The 19301-nt window shown below is 58.3% G+C and overlaps 1 protein-coding gene and 1 non-coding gene across 2 annotated transcripts; both read left to right on the forward strand.

Moving 5' to 3' along the window:
• The first annotated feature begins 254 nt into the window (after window positions 1-254).
• On the forward strand, window positions 255-17560 carry WNT10A (Wnt family member 10A). Its single transcript, XM_054070032.1, is given in 5 exon segments — window positions 255-420; window positions 423-903; window positions 3650-3912; window positions 11729-12105; window positions 16754-17560. Coding segments are annotated over 5 exon segments (1719 nt in total). The 5' UTR covers window positions 255-290; the 3' UTR covers window positions 17222-17560.
• Window positions 14331-14403, forward strand: TRNAV-GAC (transfer RNA valine (anticodon GAC)). The gene has a single exon. It is a non-coding gene; the product is annotated as a tRNA-Val (tRNA).
• Window positions 17561-19301: the final 1741 nt, after the last annotated feature.

Genomic DNA, 19301 nt, shown 5'->3' on the forward strand with positions numbered 1-19301 from the left:
ATCCTTCTCCTCCCCCTGCCGTGCCCATTCCCCCCAAATCACAACCCCTACTGCCCCGTGCTCCCCGTGCCCCACACCGTTCCCCACTAACACCCCTCTTGACTCCCCGTGCCCCCTGTCCCCCAACACCCACCCTCTCCCCCCCGTGCCCCCGCCCGGCGCTCGCCCCCCCGCCCGCTCCTCCGTCCGTGCGACACGGCGCTCCCCGCCCCGCTGCCACCCTCTGCCCCGTCCTTCCCCCGCGGGCTCCTGTCTGGACGTGTCGGGACTCGGGCTCGGGGCGCTGAGTAATGCTCGGCGCAGCGCGGTCCCGGGCAGAGCCGCCGCCGCCGCCGCTCCGCGCCCAGCGCTCCCGGGGCGCTCCGGCCGCGACGCTGTCCGCTCGCCCGGCGGCGCGGCCACACCGGGGGGCGGCGGGGGGGCTGCCCATGTGCCTGCGGGCCCCGCGGGAGCCGCAGCGCCGCGAGCCCGGCCGGCCCTGCCCGCGGCCCCGGAGCCCCGGGGCGCCCTGGGGAGCGGCGGGCGAGAGCCCCTCCGGCCCCCCGGCGCGTCCCGGCATGGGGGGCTGAGCCGGGGGGCGGCGGGCAGGGCGGGGGGCGCGCGGCCCTCGCCGGGCGTCGGGGCGGCGGGAGGCGGGGGGGGCATCCCGGGAGGATGGCAGAGCCGCCCCGGCGAGCCGAGCCCCGGCGCGCAGGGAGCCAGTGAGAGGGAGGAGAGGGGAAAACACAAACAAGCAAACAACCCACAACAAACAAAGCGGGCAGAGAGCAGCGCCGAGCCCCGCCGCCCCTGCCCCAAAGGCGCCCGCCCGCCCGCAGCCCGCACAGCCGCTGCCCCAGCGAAGATGCGCCCGGCCCTGGCACACGGACTCTGCTCGCTGCTGCTCAGCCTCTGGGTACCCAGGTAGGAGCTCCCCCCGCCTTCCCCAGCCCCGGACCCGCCGCCCGGCGCCCCGGCCCCGCGAGGAGGGTGCCGCTAAGCCGGTGCGCCGCTCGGGCTCCGGGCTGCCCGGGGGTCCTGCCCGGCTGCGGCCCCCCCCGGCTCACGGCGCTGTCGGAGCCGCTGCTTCCCTCTGCTCTCGCCTCGTCCCGGCGGGATGCGCGGCTCCCCCCCGCTCCGGGAGGTTGTCCCCCTTCCTCCCCGGCCGGGGCCGCCCCAGCGCCCGCCCTGCCTGCCTCAGTTTCCCCGCTCTTCCCGGGCGGCCGACGAGCCTCTCTGCTGGGGGGATCCCGGCGGGAGCGCCGCTGTCGTAGGCGACGGTGCACATGGGATGGGTGCCTTGGTGGTCCGCATCCCAGGAGCACACACTGGGGCAGGGGATCCACCTGCATCCTCTCCCTGGCTCCAGCAATCCCCAAGGGGCGGGAGGGGGGGCAAAAGAGGACCACTTGTCTTCCAGAAAAAAGCCCCCCAACACTCACCACCCCTGTCCGTTTCCATCTCCCCCGGGTGGCTGGCAGCTCCCTTCCACCCGCTCCCAAATTTGTGCCATCCAGGCAGCTAGGGGTTAACCTTGGTGCTGGTGTGAGTGTGTGTGTGGGGGGTGTCCCCCCCCCGCCCTTCCCCCTCCCTTCAGCCCCTTTAAATATAATTTGTTAACGTTGGGACTTGTATTAATTAAAGCAGCAGCCGCTGCAGCCTGTGACCTGGGGGCTTGTCACCGTGAAATCAAGTTTAAATCCAGATTTCAACGGGGAAGAGAGCTGGGGGGGAGCGTTGTGTCCTCCTAGAGAGGGTGACAGTGACAGCTCCTTGCTGGCCCCTCTGAGCCTTGGGTGGAGCAAAAGGCAAGAGGACCTGCCCTCCACTCTCTGGGGCCCTGGAGAAGGGCCCCTGCCTCAGTTTCCCTGCTGTGAAATGGCAAGAAGGACCATAACATCCCCCCCACCCCGGGATGCCACGGGAGGAGGTGGCAGGTGCTGTGGCTGGCTCAGGACATGCAGGGGACAAGGTCCTTGCAGTGCTTGGGGCAGGCGCTGCTGGGCTTGGGGATGACGGTAACTGCAGACCTGCTTCTTGTCTCTTCTTAGCCCAGGCTTGCTTCAACAGCATGAATGAGTACAGAAGCAGTGCAGAGGATTTCCCCTCCTGTGTAGGGGCTTTGGAGGGATGCATCCCTTTTTGCTTTCTTTCTCTCTGTTCCTTCCTACCCCAACTTTCCCTCTTGGAGTCACTGTGGATTTGCACTGGGCCACTCGCATATCTCCTGTGAAAGTGTTGGAGTGGGAATAAACAGCCTTGGGAAGCTGGAGAAAGCAGCAGCTTGACCCTGGCAGTTCCTCTTTGCCTCTGAGCAGGCTGTAATTCAGCAGGGATCTTGGGACTGAGCCCTTCTTCCAGAGCTGGGCGAGCACTGGGGAAGTCAGTCTGCGGTCCCCGACAGCTGCTTCTGTCCATGTACCTGCACTGGGCTCGCAGGATTTAGGGAAGTAGAGGGGGAGTAACCCTTCTCCCTAAGACCTGGCTGCTCCATGAGGCAGCTACAATCCTTCTTCCAGCATCCTTCTGCAGGTCTCTTTTCTGTAATTAACGTTCAAAAGCTTCAGCTCCCTGCTCCTCCCAGAGTACAAGCTCTTGGCCATCCCAGGGAAGAGGGAGCCCTGCCTGGAGAGAGTTCGCAGCAGGCACTGAACTGTCGTGACCAAGGAGCAGGGTGATGTTAAGTTCCTGATGGACCTCGCTGCAGGCTGCGGGCTGCTCCTGGGCATCCCACCACCTACTGCTCACTTTGCAGGTCCTCTGTGGACCTCGGGATACTTCAAGTCATTCCCTGGAGCTGGACAGACACTTCCATCTCCCTCTCTGAATCTGTCTGTCCTGCGTACCACTCTCTTAGCTCCAAGGCATCTCTCTATGGACGTTATGTTCACCTCTCCACACTCTACCTCCCTTGCACCTATCCATCTGCTGGTCTCTCTGCTTCTGTGGTGACAGGCATCATGTCCAGTGGGGCTGGGATGTGACAGTGGGTTTGGGATTGTTGCTGGGCTTTTGAGGGTGTTTGGCAGGGTGCTTAGCTCTGAATTTCCCAGCTGAGCTGACAGGAAAGGGCTGGTCTCACGGGTTACCTTCCTTGTGAGGACCAGCAGCGATGGGGCAGGTGGAAGATGCAGGGAGGGAATCAGTCAGCAACAGGGATGGAGCCAGACCTGGGATGGGTCACCTGCTCTGGGATCTCTGGATTCTCCTGGAGAAACCCATGCTGTCTGGGCAAGGTGATCCAGGGTAGTCTGTACCCAGGAGGGCACTGCATGGCTGGGGTGGAAGAGTCCCTGAGGAGCATGTGGAGGAGGCGCATCACTGGGAGATGCTGGGATGTCCAGGCTGTGCCGACATGTCTGGAGAGGATTGCAGCCCCTGTGCTGCTAGGGCATATCTGCCTAGCTGAGCTTGCTGTTGTGCCCAGGGGCAGGGGTTATAGGGACAGTTCTGGCCCTGGGACTCCCCAGACTTTGGAGCTGACCTTTTCCAGTGCCCCTCATCTTTTCTTCTCCTTTCCAATCCCAACCTGCCCTGGTGTGTCACCCTTGCAGGCAGTGGGCACGTTGTGGAAAGAGGAGCATCTCCCCTTCCCACATGTTCTCAAAGTGGGAGCGAATGTTTGGCACATTGCTTGCTCTGAGGTTACGGGTTTCCCTTTTCCTCCCAGCTCATGCTCCAATGAGATCCTGGGCCTGAAGCTACCATCAGAGCCAGTGCTCAACGCCAACACGGTGTGCCTAACCCTGCCGGGGCTGACGCGACGGCAGCTGGAGGTCTGTGTGCGCCACCCTGATGTCACCGCCTCAGCCATCCAGGGCATTCAGATCGCCATCCACGAGTGCCAGCACCAGTTCCGGGACCAACGCTGGAACTGCTCTAGCCTTGAGACCAAGAACAAGATCCCCTACGAGAGCATCATCTTCAGCAGAGGTAAGGTCTGGATGGCCTCTCTCCTCTTCCTCTGCCCAGCCTCTGCTCTTAGGAGCTGTCTTGGGCCCCCCATGGACCCCTGCGAATCCCTTCACTGGCCCAGGCCAGGTATTCAGCATCCCCACAGACAAAGGCAGACAGAGCCCAAGAAACCTAAGGCTCTGCCAGATCACGCAGCATTGTGCTGCAGCAAAGCTGATCTCTCTGTGCAGTTTTGTACCTATGATGGCCCTTGTCCTGAGCTGCTTCTCTCTGCCCAGCCCCAGCTGCTCTCAAGGCTCCTTCCAGATGCCCACTGCTTTCTGGCATCTTCTCCCCTCATGTAGGCTGATGTTTGCAGTGATACCAGGAGTGTACAGCACAGTTGTTGGGTCTGAAAGTGAATGCCATGCTTTAGGATTCAGTCTGATGGGAGCAGTGAGCGTCTTGGCTCCTTCTTGCTGCAGGGATGGTGCTTCAGTGCATCATGGTGAGCAGAAATGCCCCCAGCTAATGGGACATAGCTCTGTGAGCCCATCACCCTGATGTCCTGCCTTTGTGTTGGCTTCCCAGCACAGAGAACTGAGGGCTCTCTGTTTTGTGGGACCCTGGAGCATGGTGGCATGAGGGGCTAGGTGGACAGGCAGTTCTGGGAGCTCACTGGCCTGCAAAGTCCACCACCTACATTGCTGGGAGAGCTCTCCTGCTCAGCCCTCTGTAGTCTACTGAGCCTCAGTACCAAGGTCTCTGTCTCCCTTGCAGGCATGACAGGCTCTGACTGTATCAGAGCCTCCCCGCCTCGATGCTCTTTCCCTGAGGAGTTGACTCTGAGGGTGCAGGGGGACTGCCCTGCGTGGTGCAGATCAGGATTGTGACCTGATGGGACCTTCTGTAGGGCTTGGCTGTATCAGTACACTTCTTGAGCCTGGGCCTCAGCACGCACCAAAGCGGCCATTGCACCAGACAGTGGGCAGGAGGGAGCTGTGTGGTGCCTGTGGCAGGCAGGCAGGGTGCTGAAGGCAGGCAAGGTGCCCAGCAAAGTCATTGCTTCTCCACCTCCTGAGGAGGGAGAACACTACCAAAGATGTGCTCACCAACCCTCTTTTGGAACCTCCTAGCTTGGTGCCCAGCTGAAAGGTGCCACCACCTCCCCTTCCCCTAACATCCACATCCTACAACACCTTCTCTCCCTGGGACTGCGAGGAGAGTCTCACAGAAGAGAGGTTGGCGGCTTAAGTTTTATATTTCTTTGAGAAGATGCAGTGGCAGGAGTCCCCAGGCAGCTGTACCAGGTGGGGAGATAGCTGGGGAGGGGAGCACAGAAGCGTTTTGATGCCAGGAAGTCACCTGTGTCCAGGGCAAATGCACAAAGCCTCACCGGAGGGAACACTGCCTTGGAAAATGCATGGCATCAGGACTGGGACTCATGGAGCATCCTGCCGTGGAGCAGTTGCTGGTGCCTGGAGAAGGGCAACATCTCTTCCCTCCGTGAGCATCATCCAGGTTAGGGCCTGGCAGGGAGGGTGGGGATTGTCAGCCCTGATAAACATCGAGTTATTTCCAGGTCCTCTGAGGAATGCAGTTCACTTCTAGTCTCCTCAGGCGGCAGGAGATATCGACTTGCTGGCTCAAGTTGCTCACACGCCCAGGTGAGCTTCCCTGCTACAGGTCCCACCAGGCTGGGTGAGAAGCTCCAGCGGCAGTGAATATTTGCCTTCTGCATCCCTCCCTCAGCCCACCAGGTCTGGCAGTGGCTGGTGACTTGCAGCTCACTTGTCCTGGGTGCCACTGCAGACCTTCCTGCTGTTAGGCTGTGACCGATGTGTGCAGGGGCTCCCACAGCCTCTGGACTCTTGCCCCGGTCCTGAGCTCTTGAGTATGTGTCAGCCCAGGCTCCTAGCACCAGTGTGATCCCATCCCCTGGGGTGGACACCCAGCTCCAGGGAAGAATGGAGGTAGGTCTGGAGCAGCAGAGAAGACGGGCACCTCGCAGCACTCCTGTTTTGGCAGCAGAGAGTGTGGAATGAGCCTTAGGCACCCAGGCTATCCCATGCGGTTGCTCAGAGCTGTTCTGGCATGGAGCAAGCCTTGAGGCTGGTGTCCTGGCTTGCTTCCAGCCCACTCGTGTCCCTCAATGATGGAGTTGGATCTGTGAGCTTTGCCTTGCCGTTGTTACAGACAGCCATCAGAGCAGGGATGCATCTCCTGAGCCCAGCACTGGTGGAGAGGCAAATAGGGGAAAGAAGGGGTGCAGGCTCCATGCCGCAGGCATTAATGCATCTCACCCCTGGGGACCAGGTCTTTGCTCCGCACCCTGCCTCATCCTTGCCGTGCCTGGGAACGCAACGTGCTCATAGGATCATTGTTTGTAACCCAAAGTGACAGACCCCTTTAATCTTTCATTCCTTTTCCCACTTCTTCTGCCATCAGTTCAGCCATGCGTGAATCTCACTTTAAATTATTTGTAGCTGGCTTCTCCCTCCCGCTCTCCCCACTTGGCTCCACTCCCCACCTCCGCCCCATCCTCCTGCATCTCTCGCATCTTCCCCAGCATGAGTGTGAGCCGTCCTGGGTGCAGCGCTAGTGCTTGCTGTTCCACACTCTGCCTGGCGTCCAGTTGCTTGGTGGAGCCAGAGGGCTTACACTCTGGGGACAGAGTGAGGGACAGTGGTAAACAAGTGCCTGCCTCCTCATCCCACTGCTCTGTCCCCAGAAGTTTTAATGAAAGCCTTGGGGAGTCAGGAAGGAGCAAGGAGGCTTCAAATCAGGCAGAGCTGGGGATCTGGCAGGGCTTCTGGGCAGCACAGGGATCCTGACAGCATCTTGGGCAGAGCAGGGATGCAGGACATGGTGGCTTGGTGGCTGCAAGGCATGGTGACATGTTAGCAGAGGGTGAGCAGAGGGAGTGCCCAGGGATTTACTGCCCCTGCTCTTTCTCTTTCTATTTTTTTTTTTTTTTTTAGATATCTCCAGTGGGCTGTGGGTTTTTTTCTGCTTTTGCCTTTTGGTGCTAAATCCTTGTGGTATGAGGTGTCCCTTGTACCCCTCACTGAGCCTCCAGTGCCATCTGCACTGCCCCCATCCTCCGTGGCCCACATCCCCTCCAGGTGTATCCAGGCTCAGCACTGCCACTGAAAAATCCTTCTCCTGTCCTCCCTGGCTCCCTGGCTGGCTGCTTACATCCTTGCTACACTCCTACCCATTCCATGATACTGTCACCCCTGCCAACACCCTCCCTCCAGTCCTGTCCTTAGTCCCATCTCTCTGCTGTCCTTTCCTCTCCTTTCAAGTGCCCACAGAGACATCCTTTCCTGGCCCTAGGTCTGTATGTAAGTAAGGTGAGGTGAAGGCAGGTGGCTGCATCTGCAGCAGTAACTGAGAGGTCCCCGGCCCCTGAACGATCGTGTCCACCTTGCTGGAGCGGGTGGGCTGTTGCCCCTGGCATGTGGTCACCCCTCAGCATCTGAGAGCTGCCAGGCGCTGTCATAAACAAAGCTGCAGATGGCGATGGGTGACCGAGCCTTTGTCCTTGTCTGGTACATGAGCACCCATGGGTGGGTGAGATGCCAGCAGGGCTAGGACTGCCCATCTACTGGGAAGGGGCTGTCTGAGGTGTGCTGAGGGATCTCTCTTCCCTGAGCATTCCTCTTGGCTCAACCCAACCCCATCTATACCGAGCTCTGAAAGAAACAGAACCCTCATGGTGGGGCTGGTGTGCTTGAAGGCCCCAGAGGTATGGGGCTGGAGGGGGCATGGCTCTGGACTGCAGCATCCCACTGTACCTCCTGCAACCTTTGGGGGAAGGAGTGACGCCTGCATGCCCTGTGCCCTCTCCTTACAGGGGCTCCCTCGTGCCAAAGGGTCTGTGTGGCCATGGCCAAACCTTGATTGTGTACAGCAAGGAGACGGGAACTCCCTGCAAGGCTGGAAACGCCAGGTGCTGGGGCTCAGCCAGCTGCAAGCTGGAGCTTGGGGAACTTTTGCCATGCAGCGAGGGAGGCAGGTGCTGTTACAGCTGTCCAGGGAGATGCTGCTGAGCTCAGGACCTCGATGCCCAGCTCTGCAGAGCCCCAGCCAAACTCTGGTGCCTGTAGACCGCAACACCTGGACTGGCACAGCTGCATCTGGACTGGTGGCAGGCTTTTGGGTACCCCCAGGCAAGCCAAAGGCTTTGTCCACCTGGCCTTGAAGTGCATGTGGGTGCTTCAGAGGCTCACCTGCATCCCTGTGGGTGCCCCCTGGACCTTCTTCCAGCTGATGGGTGCAAGTGGGGGCAGGGCAGCATCTCTTTAGGTGCGGGCCTCAGCCCGACTCCCTGTAGCCTACAGAGCAGCTCCGGCTCCTGGCTTGGAGAATCGTGGGCGGACAGGGAGCAAGGGCTGCGGGCTGTCCCCGGCACGCTCAAGGTGGTGCAGGGAGGCAAGTTGGGATCTGCAGGAAGGCGTTTAGTGCCTGGCGCTGGGCCAGACCCTGGCAGGTTCACCTGCAGTTTAATTAGGGAAAGGGAAGTGGAGGGAGCGGGGCTGGGGGGGAGGCAGCGTGTCGGGACTGGCCGTCTCCACGGGCCTTGCAGGAGGTGGCAGGAGAAGCTCTCCATCACCTTGCCAGCCAGCAGGGCTGGGTTGATGTGCCCACAGCTGGTGGCAGCTGCCTCGCACTCCTGGGGAATGCTGACCATGGACGGGGCAACTGAGCATCCCTGGGGTACTCCAGGGTGCACCTGGACCAGACTGTCTTGCCTGCTCCCTTGACGCCACACAGGCACTGTGGTGGTGGGTACTAGAAGACTGTCACCACACAGGTGCGTTGGTGAGCTGTGAGGGAAGGCCATGACTCCAGCTCTCCCTACCCCAGCAGACTATGGATCTCACAGCTGTGCCTGAGCCAGATCTGTTACCTTGATCTTGCGTCCACATGAGAAACAGAAACTGCAGCATCCATGGCAGAGCCAGTAGCAGCTGGAGCTTTGGGTCCTGCTGAGTAACCCTCCATCTCCTAGGTGCACCTTGACAGGGAAAATTTTCCCCTACTAAGAAAGTTGTTTTGGGATCTGATCTGGGGCCAAGATTTCAGATCCATCCTCCTCATCCAGCACAGTCCTTTAATATACAGCAGGCTGGATACCGGCGGTGGTGTCGTCCATTCCCTCTTCCCTACAGGATGCAATACTTGTGGCACATCCCACAGCTACAACCTCTTCTGTGGTCTCTGGAGGGATCTGGTGACTCAAACATCACCACTGAGGTCTTAGGTGGCTGGAATAGCCAGAGAGTCTCCCTCCAAAAGGCTCGTGGCTGGCTGCCACACGCCACGCTCTGCTGTGGTTCCTGGAAGCTCCCACCCTCACCAAGCGCATGAGGCCAGTGGTTGTCGCCTGCAGCCACATTGTTTGCTGCTTTGCTGCAATCCTCTGGGCTCTGGGTTGGCCAGGCTAGAGCAAGGAATGTAAACTGAACCTCTAAGCAGAACCACACTGGCACGGCTGCTGCGGTCCCAGCAATGCCTTGGCCTTACAGTCCCCATTGCTCACAGCTCCCCGTCAGTGTGGGGCAAGGAAAGGAGGTGAGAAGGCAGGGAGGATCAGTGGGGCCAGGCAGGCTGATACTGAGCAGAGAGATGACCACGGTGAGATGAGGACAAGACTTCCAGAGAGCTGGGATGTAAAGTCCTGGTGACCAGCCCCTTCCCTGCCTGCAGCCACGGGGATGGCAGCTCCAGGACCAACGACTCATGCCTTATCCATCTGCTTGCATGTGGCTGGAGAGCAGCAGAGGAAGGAGGAGGGCTGTGGCTTGACCCCAGAGATTTCCCAGCCATGGAGGGCACCAAATGAGCCTGGACTCTTTAACTGTAAGGAGATGGGCTTGCTAAATGGACTAGGAGGGGTAGAGCTTCTGTTTGTGCTATAGAAGAGATTTTTAAGGAGATGCTGCATGGGAGGTTATTAGTTGGGCTGGCGAAATGTGTGAGAGAGGCTAACGGAAAGGCAGGGCCAACAGGAGAGTGTTGCACTGGGTGGAGGGTTTGCTGCTGCCATCCCCAGGCACCAGCTGTGCAAGGAGCTGGGGATGCCAAGCAAGGTGGCAGTGACAGATCCCTGCTCTTGAGCTGTGCCTGGCCTTGGCTCATGAAGGGCTGAAGCTGGCTCAGACTGTGGTGACAGAGAACTAACAGGAGGGTGATTGGGGGATCATGGAGACCTTGTAGTGCTGGTTCTCCATTCTGCATCCATCACTAGGGTGCTGAATTCCGCAAATTTGGGCTGTCCTGCTTTAACAGGGTGTGTTGCAGGCGCTGCCTGCCAGCACTCTCCCTGAGGAGGCTGTGCAGCATACACAGCAGCAGCCCCATTACCTGCCTGCTGAAAAATGTTGTTCAACTTGTGCATTGAAAGAGGCAAGCTTGTCCCACACTGAGGGGAAGCTGGGAGAGGCTCCCACTAGCTTTTAAGCAGTGCCTCGTTAATTTTTTAAATGCACTAGTGTCAAATTAACACACAAAAGAACAGAGTGACTTTAAATGCAGGTTTCTGAGCTGCATTTCATTTCCCTTTAATAAGATCATAGCGTTTGCGTGGCGGGTGGCAGCGAACCACTGAGGAAACATGCATGATGGGCAGCATTGCCAAGGATGGGCAACAGCGGTGGGGAGTGGTTGTGCTCTCACCTCTCATGACTCTACAGCACAGGCAGGGAGCTGGCAGAGCCCCTGCCTAGGATCTGTGCTTTGGGGTTCTTGCCCAAAGCCCCCATTTGACGGCATGGATCTGCTGGAGAAAACACCCCAAAACCCCTCATTTGCTCAGCTGTAGCAAAGCCAAGGCTGATCAAGTTGCTCTTGTCCAACAAAGGGAGAGAAGCTGGTGATTACTGCTTATGTATTTATTCACGTGTGAAGTCACAGCAGAAAATCTGGCTCTCCTTCTTTCCTCTCCTTGTACTGGGACCGGTCATTGCGCATCAAAGCTAAGGGCACTGTGGGCTCCCTGCTTGGCCTGACATCCACAAAGAAAAATATTAATTTGTGTTTAAAATAAAATATAATTTCCCAGGTAGAGGGCCTCGTCCCATGCCTGGCTGCACAGGTAACGAAGCCAAGCAGCCCTCGGGCAGCTCCCTCTGGCAGCCCTGTGGAGTCGCTGCTGTGGGACTCGTCCTTGTCCCTGTCTGCCCCACCCCTGGCTAATGACACTTGTGGACATCCTCACTTCCTGGTGTTTAATGACAACCAGCTGCCGGCCCTGGCAGTGCACGATGCGGTTGCAGCATGCTCTAACTAACTAGGGATGCTTGATTTTTCCAGCACCGTATTGCATTTAGAGGAGGTTTCGGGGCCTTGCGGGAGCTGGCAGGGCTTGGGGAGGGAAGGGGTACTGGCAGATGGATGGGACTGGACAGACAGCGCTGTCTGCTCCTGTTATTGCCTGATCCTGCACCCTGCGGGTAAGCAGGAATGGGCCATTCCTCAGCAGAAATATTCCTCAGCCAACATTATATTTAATATACTGGGAAACTCTGAGTGAAGGAGGGAGGAGATACTGCCTTTCCCATCAGCCCCATAATGCTGACTCCTGAGCAATGCTGTGTTGGCATCTCCCAGGGCAATGTGAGAACAGGGTGATGGTGGGAGCTGGGGTCCTGGCCAGGGTAGGGACAGGGATGGAGTGCACCAGTTGGGGATTGCTCATGGTCCAGGTGGGATCTGGTGCATCAGGACAAGGCAAGCAAGTCACAAGCTGAACCTCAGGCTCCCTGCACCCTGGTGTGGTGCTGGGCTTATCCAGCTACCCATGGGGGTTGACCACCCAGCCTAAGCCCTGCTTTCTCCTTCCCCGCAGGCTTTCGGGAGAGCGCCTTCGCCTATGCGATCGCGGCTGCTGGTGTGGTGCACGCTGTCTCCAACGCCTGTGCCCTCGGCAAGCTGCAGGCCTGCGGCTGCGACCAGAAACGCCGGGGTGATGAGGAAGCTTTTCGGCGCAAGCTGCATCGTCTCCAGCTGGAGGCCATGAACCGCGGCAAAGGCATGGTGCACGGGGTGCACATGGAGCACATGCCAGCTGAGACCCCTGGCCTTCAGGACTCCTGGGAGTGGGGAGGATGCAGCCCTGATGTGGACTATGGGGAGAAGTTTTCCAAGGATTTCCTTGATTCCCGGGAAACTTACAGGGATATTCACTCTCGCATGAGACTGCACAACAACCGTGTGGGCCGACAGGTGAGCGGGGTTCTGGGCAGGGGTGCAGGGTGGCGATGGTGGGAGGGACAGGGTCCCTGGGACGCATGTTGAAGGGCTGTGAGGGGCTCATGCTGGCTGCGGTGGGACACGTAAGTGAGGCTGGGATTGCTTTCAAGGCACTCCCTCTCCCCAGTATTGCAAAAACAGTGGCTCAGCCCTGCTGCTGAGCATCTCTGCTGGGGAGGAGAACTCTGAGCATCACTGCTGTCCCCCTGCCAAGGGACACTTCCCTGTCACCTACCTGTGCTGCAGCAGTGCAAGGGAGGTAGCGTGGCAATGAGTTCTGCTCCTGCCTCTCAGAGACTGAGTGAACTGGGGCCGGGCAGCTGCAGTGGGAGGAAGCCATGGATAGGCAGAAGAAAGTCACTGGCATCACAGAGACACAGCACAGGCTCCACAGCACCCAGCTGTGGCTCTGCCTCTCTAGAGAGGAAGACAGTGACCTGACAAGGCAGATGTGAACAGGACTGAGCCAGAGAGTATGTGCCTATGGCAGCTGGGAAGTATGACATCCCCTTGGGAGTGCAGGTGACAGCCAACAGCCTCATCCTCTGTCTCTGAGGGGGTGCCAGATCTTGCCTGGGCGAGCAGGGCAGCCTCCCCTCCATTCTCATGATGTCAGGATTTGTTAAAGGTGCTAATTAGTAGCTCATTCTGTCTGGAAGCTGATGTTTAAAAGCAGCCTGACATTAGAGACAAGAAGCACACAGGCAGGAGGAGCTGGGAGATCAGCTGCACTTCCCTGCCTGGCTTTGCTCCCAGCAGGTGCCAGGGAGACCCCATCCCATGGATCCAGTGGGACGTTTGTCCCCAGGACCCTAGCCATGCGCTTCCAGGACAGCACAGGAGAGTGTGTAGTGGCTGCAGGAATATGTTCTGAAAGATCAGGGAAACACAGTGAGTGTTTCCCTGGGCTGGCTCAGATATTTGGATGTGTTTTGAGCATATTTAAAGCCAGTCAAGAGATGGGGATGCTGCAGAGCAGGACCTTGATGTGTGCCCTTCCCTGATGCTGGAGCTGAGCTTTACTGCCCCCCAAAGCCATCCCATCTTAGCCAGGCTGTAAATGCCTGGGGAAAGCCAGAGTTTTTTGCTTGTTTGGCTTTGCTTCTGCATGGTGAAGTCTTGCCCACTGTTAGGCAGCTAAACTCCCAGGCTGTTCTGCTGCAAGCCAGGCAAGACCCACCATTTCAATTCTGTCTGCAGGACTCATCCTGGCTCTAGCTTTATGTGCCCCAAACCACAGGGACTCTTGGCAGTGCTCAAAAACTTGGGGTCTGTTTTGCCCATTTCCCAAGGGAAGCTTCCAGCTGAAGGAGCAGAAGGTGAGAAAGGGATATTTGCATGGGACGAATGTCACCAGGTGGTGCCTGTGGGATCCAGCTACAGGAAAAAAATCTGGAGTTTGCTTGTCCTCGAGGGCAGGCAGGCATGGGACTGGGAATGTCAGCTCTTTGTGGCCTCAGAGACAAGAGCTAACTGATGGAAGAAGCATGGGAACTTGAAGCAGAGGTAGAAGAGGACTGAAAGGATAGGTGAGGGTGTGGTACCAGTGCAGGTGGGGAAGCAAAGGCTGGACAGGCTGCCCAGCTCAAGGACTCTGTTAAGATAAGGGGTGAGCCCATGTGTGGGCTGAGTTGTGATGGTGGTGGGTGCCATGCACTGGAGCAAGGAGATGTTGCTGTACATGGTATGTGCCTGTTGGTGCCATGCTTATTGCCAGGGCTGTACCTGGCTGTCCACATTGCCTGGGGATGGGTTCTCCAGTTCCCTCCCTGCTCTTTTAGCAATAATGTAGGTCCCACACCCATCCAAGCCCTCCTCACACCCAGGACCATCTTTCTGTTGCAATAAGGAGCAGTCTGCTGGGATTTCCTGGAAAAAGAATGGCCATGCTGGATGCAGCAGCTCTGTGGTCCTGCCCTCCAAGTGCCAAGGCTGGAATCCCTTGAGCAGAGCAGTGATGTGGACACCCACACCACGTACCATGCCCTGCCACACATCATTGCTCTCTGTACACTGAGCAGGTGTGGCACTGAGGGCTCTCCAGCATCTAACTCATACTGAGCATCCTTTCCATGGTCCCTGCATGTCCCAGGTGTGGTCTCCATGCAGACAAGACTGACTCCAAGCTGAGACCTCCACAGTGCCTGGGAGAGATGACAATTCCACCAGTGGACACATCCAGAAATCATGGGATGTGGGTTTCTGTAGTGTAGTGGTTATCACGTTCGCCTGACACGCGGAAGGTCCCTGGTTCGAAACCAGGCAGAAACATGCTGATTTTTCCCTCTTGCATCCAGCTACAAAGCTGGGAAGGGGACTGCAGCTGCAGAGGATGGTCAGCTTGGTCTTAACTTGGAATGGGAAGCCCTGGGGCAACCATTGCCCTGAGTGTCCTAAGTCCCTGGGAGGGAGCAAGTTCCCCAGCGAGGAGGAGTGTGCAAGAGACTCTGCAAGTCCTCCTAACTCAGATCAGAGAGCAAGAGAGGATGAAAGGAAGCCAGGAACTACCTATTACCCTCACAACAAAGACCTACGATAAAGCTCTTATGAGCCTGTCTGGGAGGAGCTGGGAATGTGCGAAAGAAAGCACCAGCGAGTCCAGGCATGTGCTGAACCGGGTGTCTGTGAGACATGGGAAGGACGGTTGGGTAGAGGTGCGTGGAAGAGATCTCATGGCAAAAGCATAGGGGCCACAGTTCAGATAGGTCTGTCTCAGGTCGCTTGGTTCTTGGCAGGGCTCTGTTCCCCCTATGCTGTCCATGCAGGGGGAAGAACAAGCTGTCCCTTGGAAGAACAAGCTGCACTGAGGCTTGGGATGCTCAGTAGTGATGGCACAAGGATAGCACACACACACGCTGCCTTCTGCAGCCCTTGCTGTGACCAGCTGTAATCCCAAGTGAGCCCCTGTCCAGCTGTCATGCCACTGCCCCCTCCATTGTGGTGGTGACCCTCATGGCTATAGCCCTGTAGACAGATTTTCCCTGGTCCAGCCAAGGGATCAGGGAGGGGATGCAGGAAAGGATGGGGTCCTGGTGCCAGCATGTTCCCATGGATGATGGCGAGCAGGTGGTGTTCCCGGCTGGCACAGCCAGGGCATGGAAGAGGGGCCAGGCAGCTCATTACCTGCGAAGTAGAGGCTGTTCCCAGCAGGAGACAGGACTTTCAGCAAGATGAAAGCCAAACTCCAGCCCAGCCCAGACCTTTCTGCTGTGTGCCCTGAGCTCCAAGTGTGTTTCCTTGACCTGCCTTCATTACCATAACTGCTTAGCAATGGGGAGATGTACTCAAAACCAAGACAACAAGGAGTAAAAACTACCCACCTGTACCAAAACAAGATACTGCTCACACATGTCCTCCCCTGAGAGGAACAGGCAGAGTGTGTCACGTATGAAGCCAGTCAGCGAGGCTGGCATCATGGGACAGGACCTTGTGTGGGACCACGTGTCCTATGGGCTCCTCCCAAGCCCTGCAGAGTGGTTCTGAGTGGGGTGGTCAGCTTGCAATAGTCTTGGCAAGCCTCAGCCCAGCTCCCAGCAGGGCTTGGGTGGCCCAATGGAACGGGGACTTGCTGGATCCTATGCAAGCATGTGGGCATGGGGGCATGTGACCCAGTCGGGAGTCCCTGTCAGGGCAGAGCAGGGGACAGTATAAACTGTGTTTTTCTGGGCTGTGTGGTGATGAGTGGCCACTCTGTACCTCTGGAGATTGCTGGACGTGAGCTGTTTCTGTTTGCACAGCCACAGCAGCATCTCTTGCAGGGGTAGGGAACCTAGCGGCACCCCAGCACACAGTCTGTGGGCTCAGCAGTATTGCCCAGGGAGCCCAAAGTTCTTCTTGCACCAGCATTGGCCTCTGGCTCCTGCACAAGCTGTGGTCCCCAGCCAGCCCAAACCACAGCAGCAGCCCAAACCACACATCCTGGCCCTCATCAAGGGTGGATGTGTGGCACTGGCCTCACTGTGGCCTCCTCAAACCACATGTCAGGGCTCTGAGCATCTCTGGTCCCTGCTTGAAATTTGGGTGATGGTGGGAAGCAGTGCCTCAGATCCCATGTGCTGAGCTCAGACCTCCCAGAAGGAAGCAGGCAAGGGCTGAAAGCAGAGCCGTTTCCAGGGCTCCCAGAGCCAGGGCTTTATGGGAAGAAAGCCCTGGAGAGGGGAAAGCACCCCTCCCACCTGCTCCACCTGCAGTGTTCTGGGCAGGGAGTTGCATGGGGGACCCCTGCACTCAGGGGTCCCAGTAGGGCCGTGAAGATGCAGTCATGCTGGATTTAGCTGGGTTCTGTGGTCAGGCTGATGCTTCTAGAGCCAAGCAGCAGTTCTTCTCCTATCTATGGTCAGGTAGCTCACCTTCTCCTTTAGGTGCCAGCCACTTGCCGGAGTGTAAACGCCAGTTGGTAGTGCCAGAATTGGAAGAGACAGGGTGTAGGACATGGGTGACACTGGGCACAGCAACAGGGTGTGGCCTCAATGGTTTTGCAGCTCCAGAGCTCTGATGGCTGCTCATGCCAGCCCTTGGTGTTCCCATGGTGCCAACACCCAGAGAGCTCCATGATGGCTTCTCTGGTCCTGAGAAAACATCTCCTCCATGCTAACCCCTTTATCCTTCCCTCCCTGCCTAGGTGGTGATGGACAACATGAGGAGGAAGTGCAAATGCCATGGCACTTCGGGGAGCTGCCAGCTGAAGACGTGCTGGCAGGTGACACCCGAGTTTCGCCTGGTGGGGTCCCTGCTCAAGGACCGCTTCTATGGAGCCACCCTCATCCGGCCCCACAACCGCAATGCTGGGCAGCTGGAGCCAGGCCACGCTCGGCATCGCCGCCGGGCCGGCATCAGTGAGCTGGTTTACTTTGAGAAGTCACCTGACTTCTGTGAGCGGGAACCAGCTCTGGACTCCTTGGGCACCCAAGGGCGCCTGTGCAACAAGACCAGCCCGGGCATGGACAACTGCGAGAGCCTGTGCTGCGGCCGTGGGCACAACATCCTGCGGCAGACCCGCAGCGAGCGCTGCAACTGCAAGTTCCACTGGTGCTGCTTCGTGGCCTGTGAGGAGTGTCGCATCACCGAGTGGGTCAGCGTCTGCAAGTAGCTGGGCAGGGATGGGTGCCCACCCCAGAGTGCCAGGGACAAGCACGCCTGCCCGCGGGGAGGGGAGAGGGACAGGGATCGGCGCTGGGGGGGTAGATGGAGCCGCGGTACCCACTTCCCTTCACTCCTTGGGGAGGAGGAGATGAGATGCTCGGCACCTTCTGAAATCAGCACTTTGTTATCACCTGGGGGGGAGGCAGGGCTGCCCGCTGCCCGCTGCCCACCCCACATGAGAGCACCAAGGCTCCCGGCCCCAGGGAGCACACGGCCATACTGTACAGACCGCCGACACCGGCACTGCTTGGGGAGGCAGAGGGTGGGCACGGGGATGGGGGAGAGCCCACTGGCACCCAGCGGGACGGGGCAGGGTGGGGTGGGGGACAGCAGGGCATGGGGAGCCCAGGGTGGGAGGGGAGGGAGGGACACACACTGGCACCGTGCACAGGTTCCTCTGGCTACATGCAAGGCTGTGCTCTGAGCAGGATGGAGATGGAACATCCCATGGGATGGAGGGGGGGCACAGCTCCCCAGGCTGGGGCCCGCCTCTGCCGAGGCAGAGCTCGGGCTGACTTACGCTGTAGCATCATGGCCAGAGGGGAGGGTGCCCCGGGCTGTGCTGTGCGTGCCTGTGTTATTGTATGGTAAGTTATTTTCTGATTGTGAATAAAAGTGGATTTGAGACAGCACGGGGTATTTTGGGGTGCAGCACCCTGCTCTTCTTGCTGCCTGGATCTCTCTGCTCCTGCAGGGTGCCAGAAGGGTGGAGGGCGATGTCCAGTACTGCCTACCCACTTGTGTGAGACTTTCTCCTTGGTGCTCTGCTGCCATCCCATAATAACAGCCCTAGGAGCTGTTTATAGACTGGTAGGAAGTGGAGACCCTCTTCCTGCACCACAAGTCCTTGCAAGGTGGCTGCTGGGAGGCTCCTGCCCAGCCAGACACATGCTGGACATCATCCATCCCATGGGAATCCCAGCTGTTGGCCCCATGCCTGTGGCCATGCTGGGGCTGGCGGCTGTGCCGCTGCTCCTGCGGTCCTGGGGAGGGATGGCAGGGCTGGAGTGCAGGGAGAGAGGAAGGCAGTAAGAATGGGCCAGGCGATGGGAGTCCGCAAGAAGCACCTCACTGCAGTGGTGAGGAGGGCACCCATCTGGCTGCAGCAGCCTGCTGGGGCCAGGCAGTGAATCATGCTGCTGGTATCTCCCGGCTGATAACTTCCCTGCTCCTCCCACGGCTGCACACCCCTTGCGGCTACAGAAAAAAAAATGAATTAAAAAAAACCTCAACAAATTGAGGAGGAAAATACCAGACTGGAAGGAAGCAAGCACCCTGGGCCCAATGGGGAGCGGCCCATGTCCTTGTTTCATAACACTCCTGCAGGCACTGGGGAGCTGGGGCAGCTGGGATAGATGCTCTGCCCTTTGCCCACCCCAGGAGTGCCAACTTTGCCTCTCCAGGAGGGACCAGGTGGATGCAGTCTTTGTCCCTGGAGCCAGCTGTGTTTTAGGGGCTGGGAAGAAAAGGAAAGTGCTGTAGGTGACGCAGGGAAGTGTGGGAGCTCCTGTGAGCTTTGTCTGCCAGTGCAGCAGAAACAGCAGGGCGTGTGGCCACTGTGGTGGCTCCTGGCAGCAAAGATCTGCAGCTGGTGACCTCACAGGGACAAGATCTCTGCTTGGGCATCAGGGCACTCAGGCTCACCCTATGGAGTGTGAAAGCAGCAGTAGGGTGAATTTGCTTTGGCTGGGCATGCTCCAGCAGTTCATTTTCCCTCCTGAGGTCCTGCTTTTCCATCTCTAATACACATCTGCATCATCATGGCCCTTTTTATAAATCCCCAAACTCTTTGCCTTTTGTCCTTTGCCCCAAACACTAGTCAAACCCCCTGATTTCCCCTGGCCACCCTGTCTCAGCCCTCTCTTCCAGGCTGGCCAAAACCCCATGTTCCCAGGACTGTGCTGCCCAGGGCAGTGGTGCTTTGCATGTCCATCATACTTCAGCACTTTGTAGGTAGCGTTGTCTTCCCACCTCTTACGGGCTGTTTTGCAGGCGCCTGTGATCTCAGGGCTGCCTGGGGTGATGAC

This window comes from Cuculus canorus, chromosome 6 (genome assembly GCF_017976375.1).
Source record: "Cuculus canorus isolate bCucCan1 chromosome 6, bCucCan1.pri, whole genome shotgun sequence".
Classification (NCBI taxonomy): domain Eukaryota; kingdom Metazoa; phylum Chordata; class Aves; order Cuculiformes; family Cuculidae; genus Cuculus; species Cuculus canorus.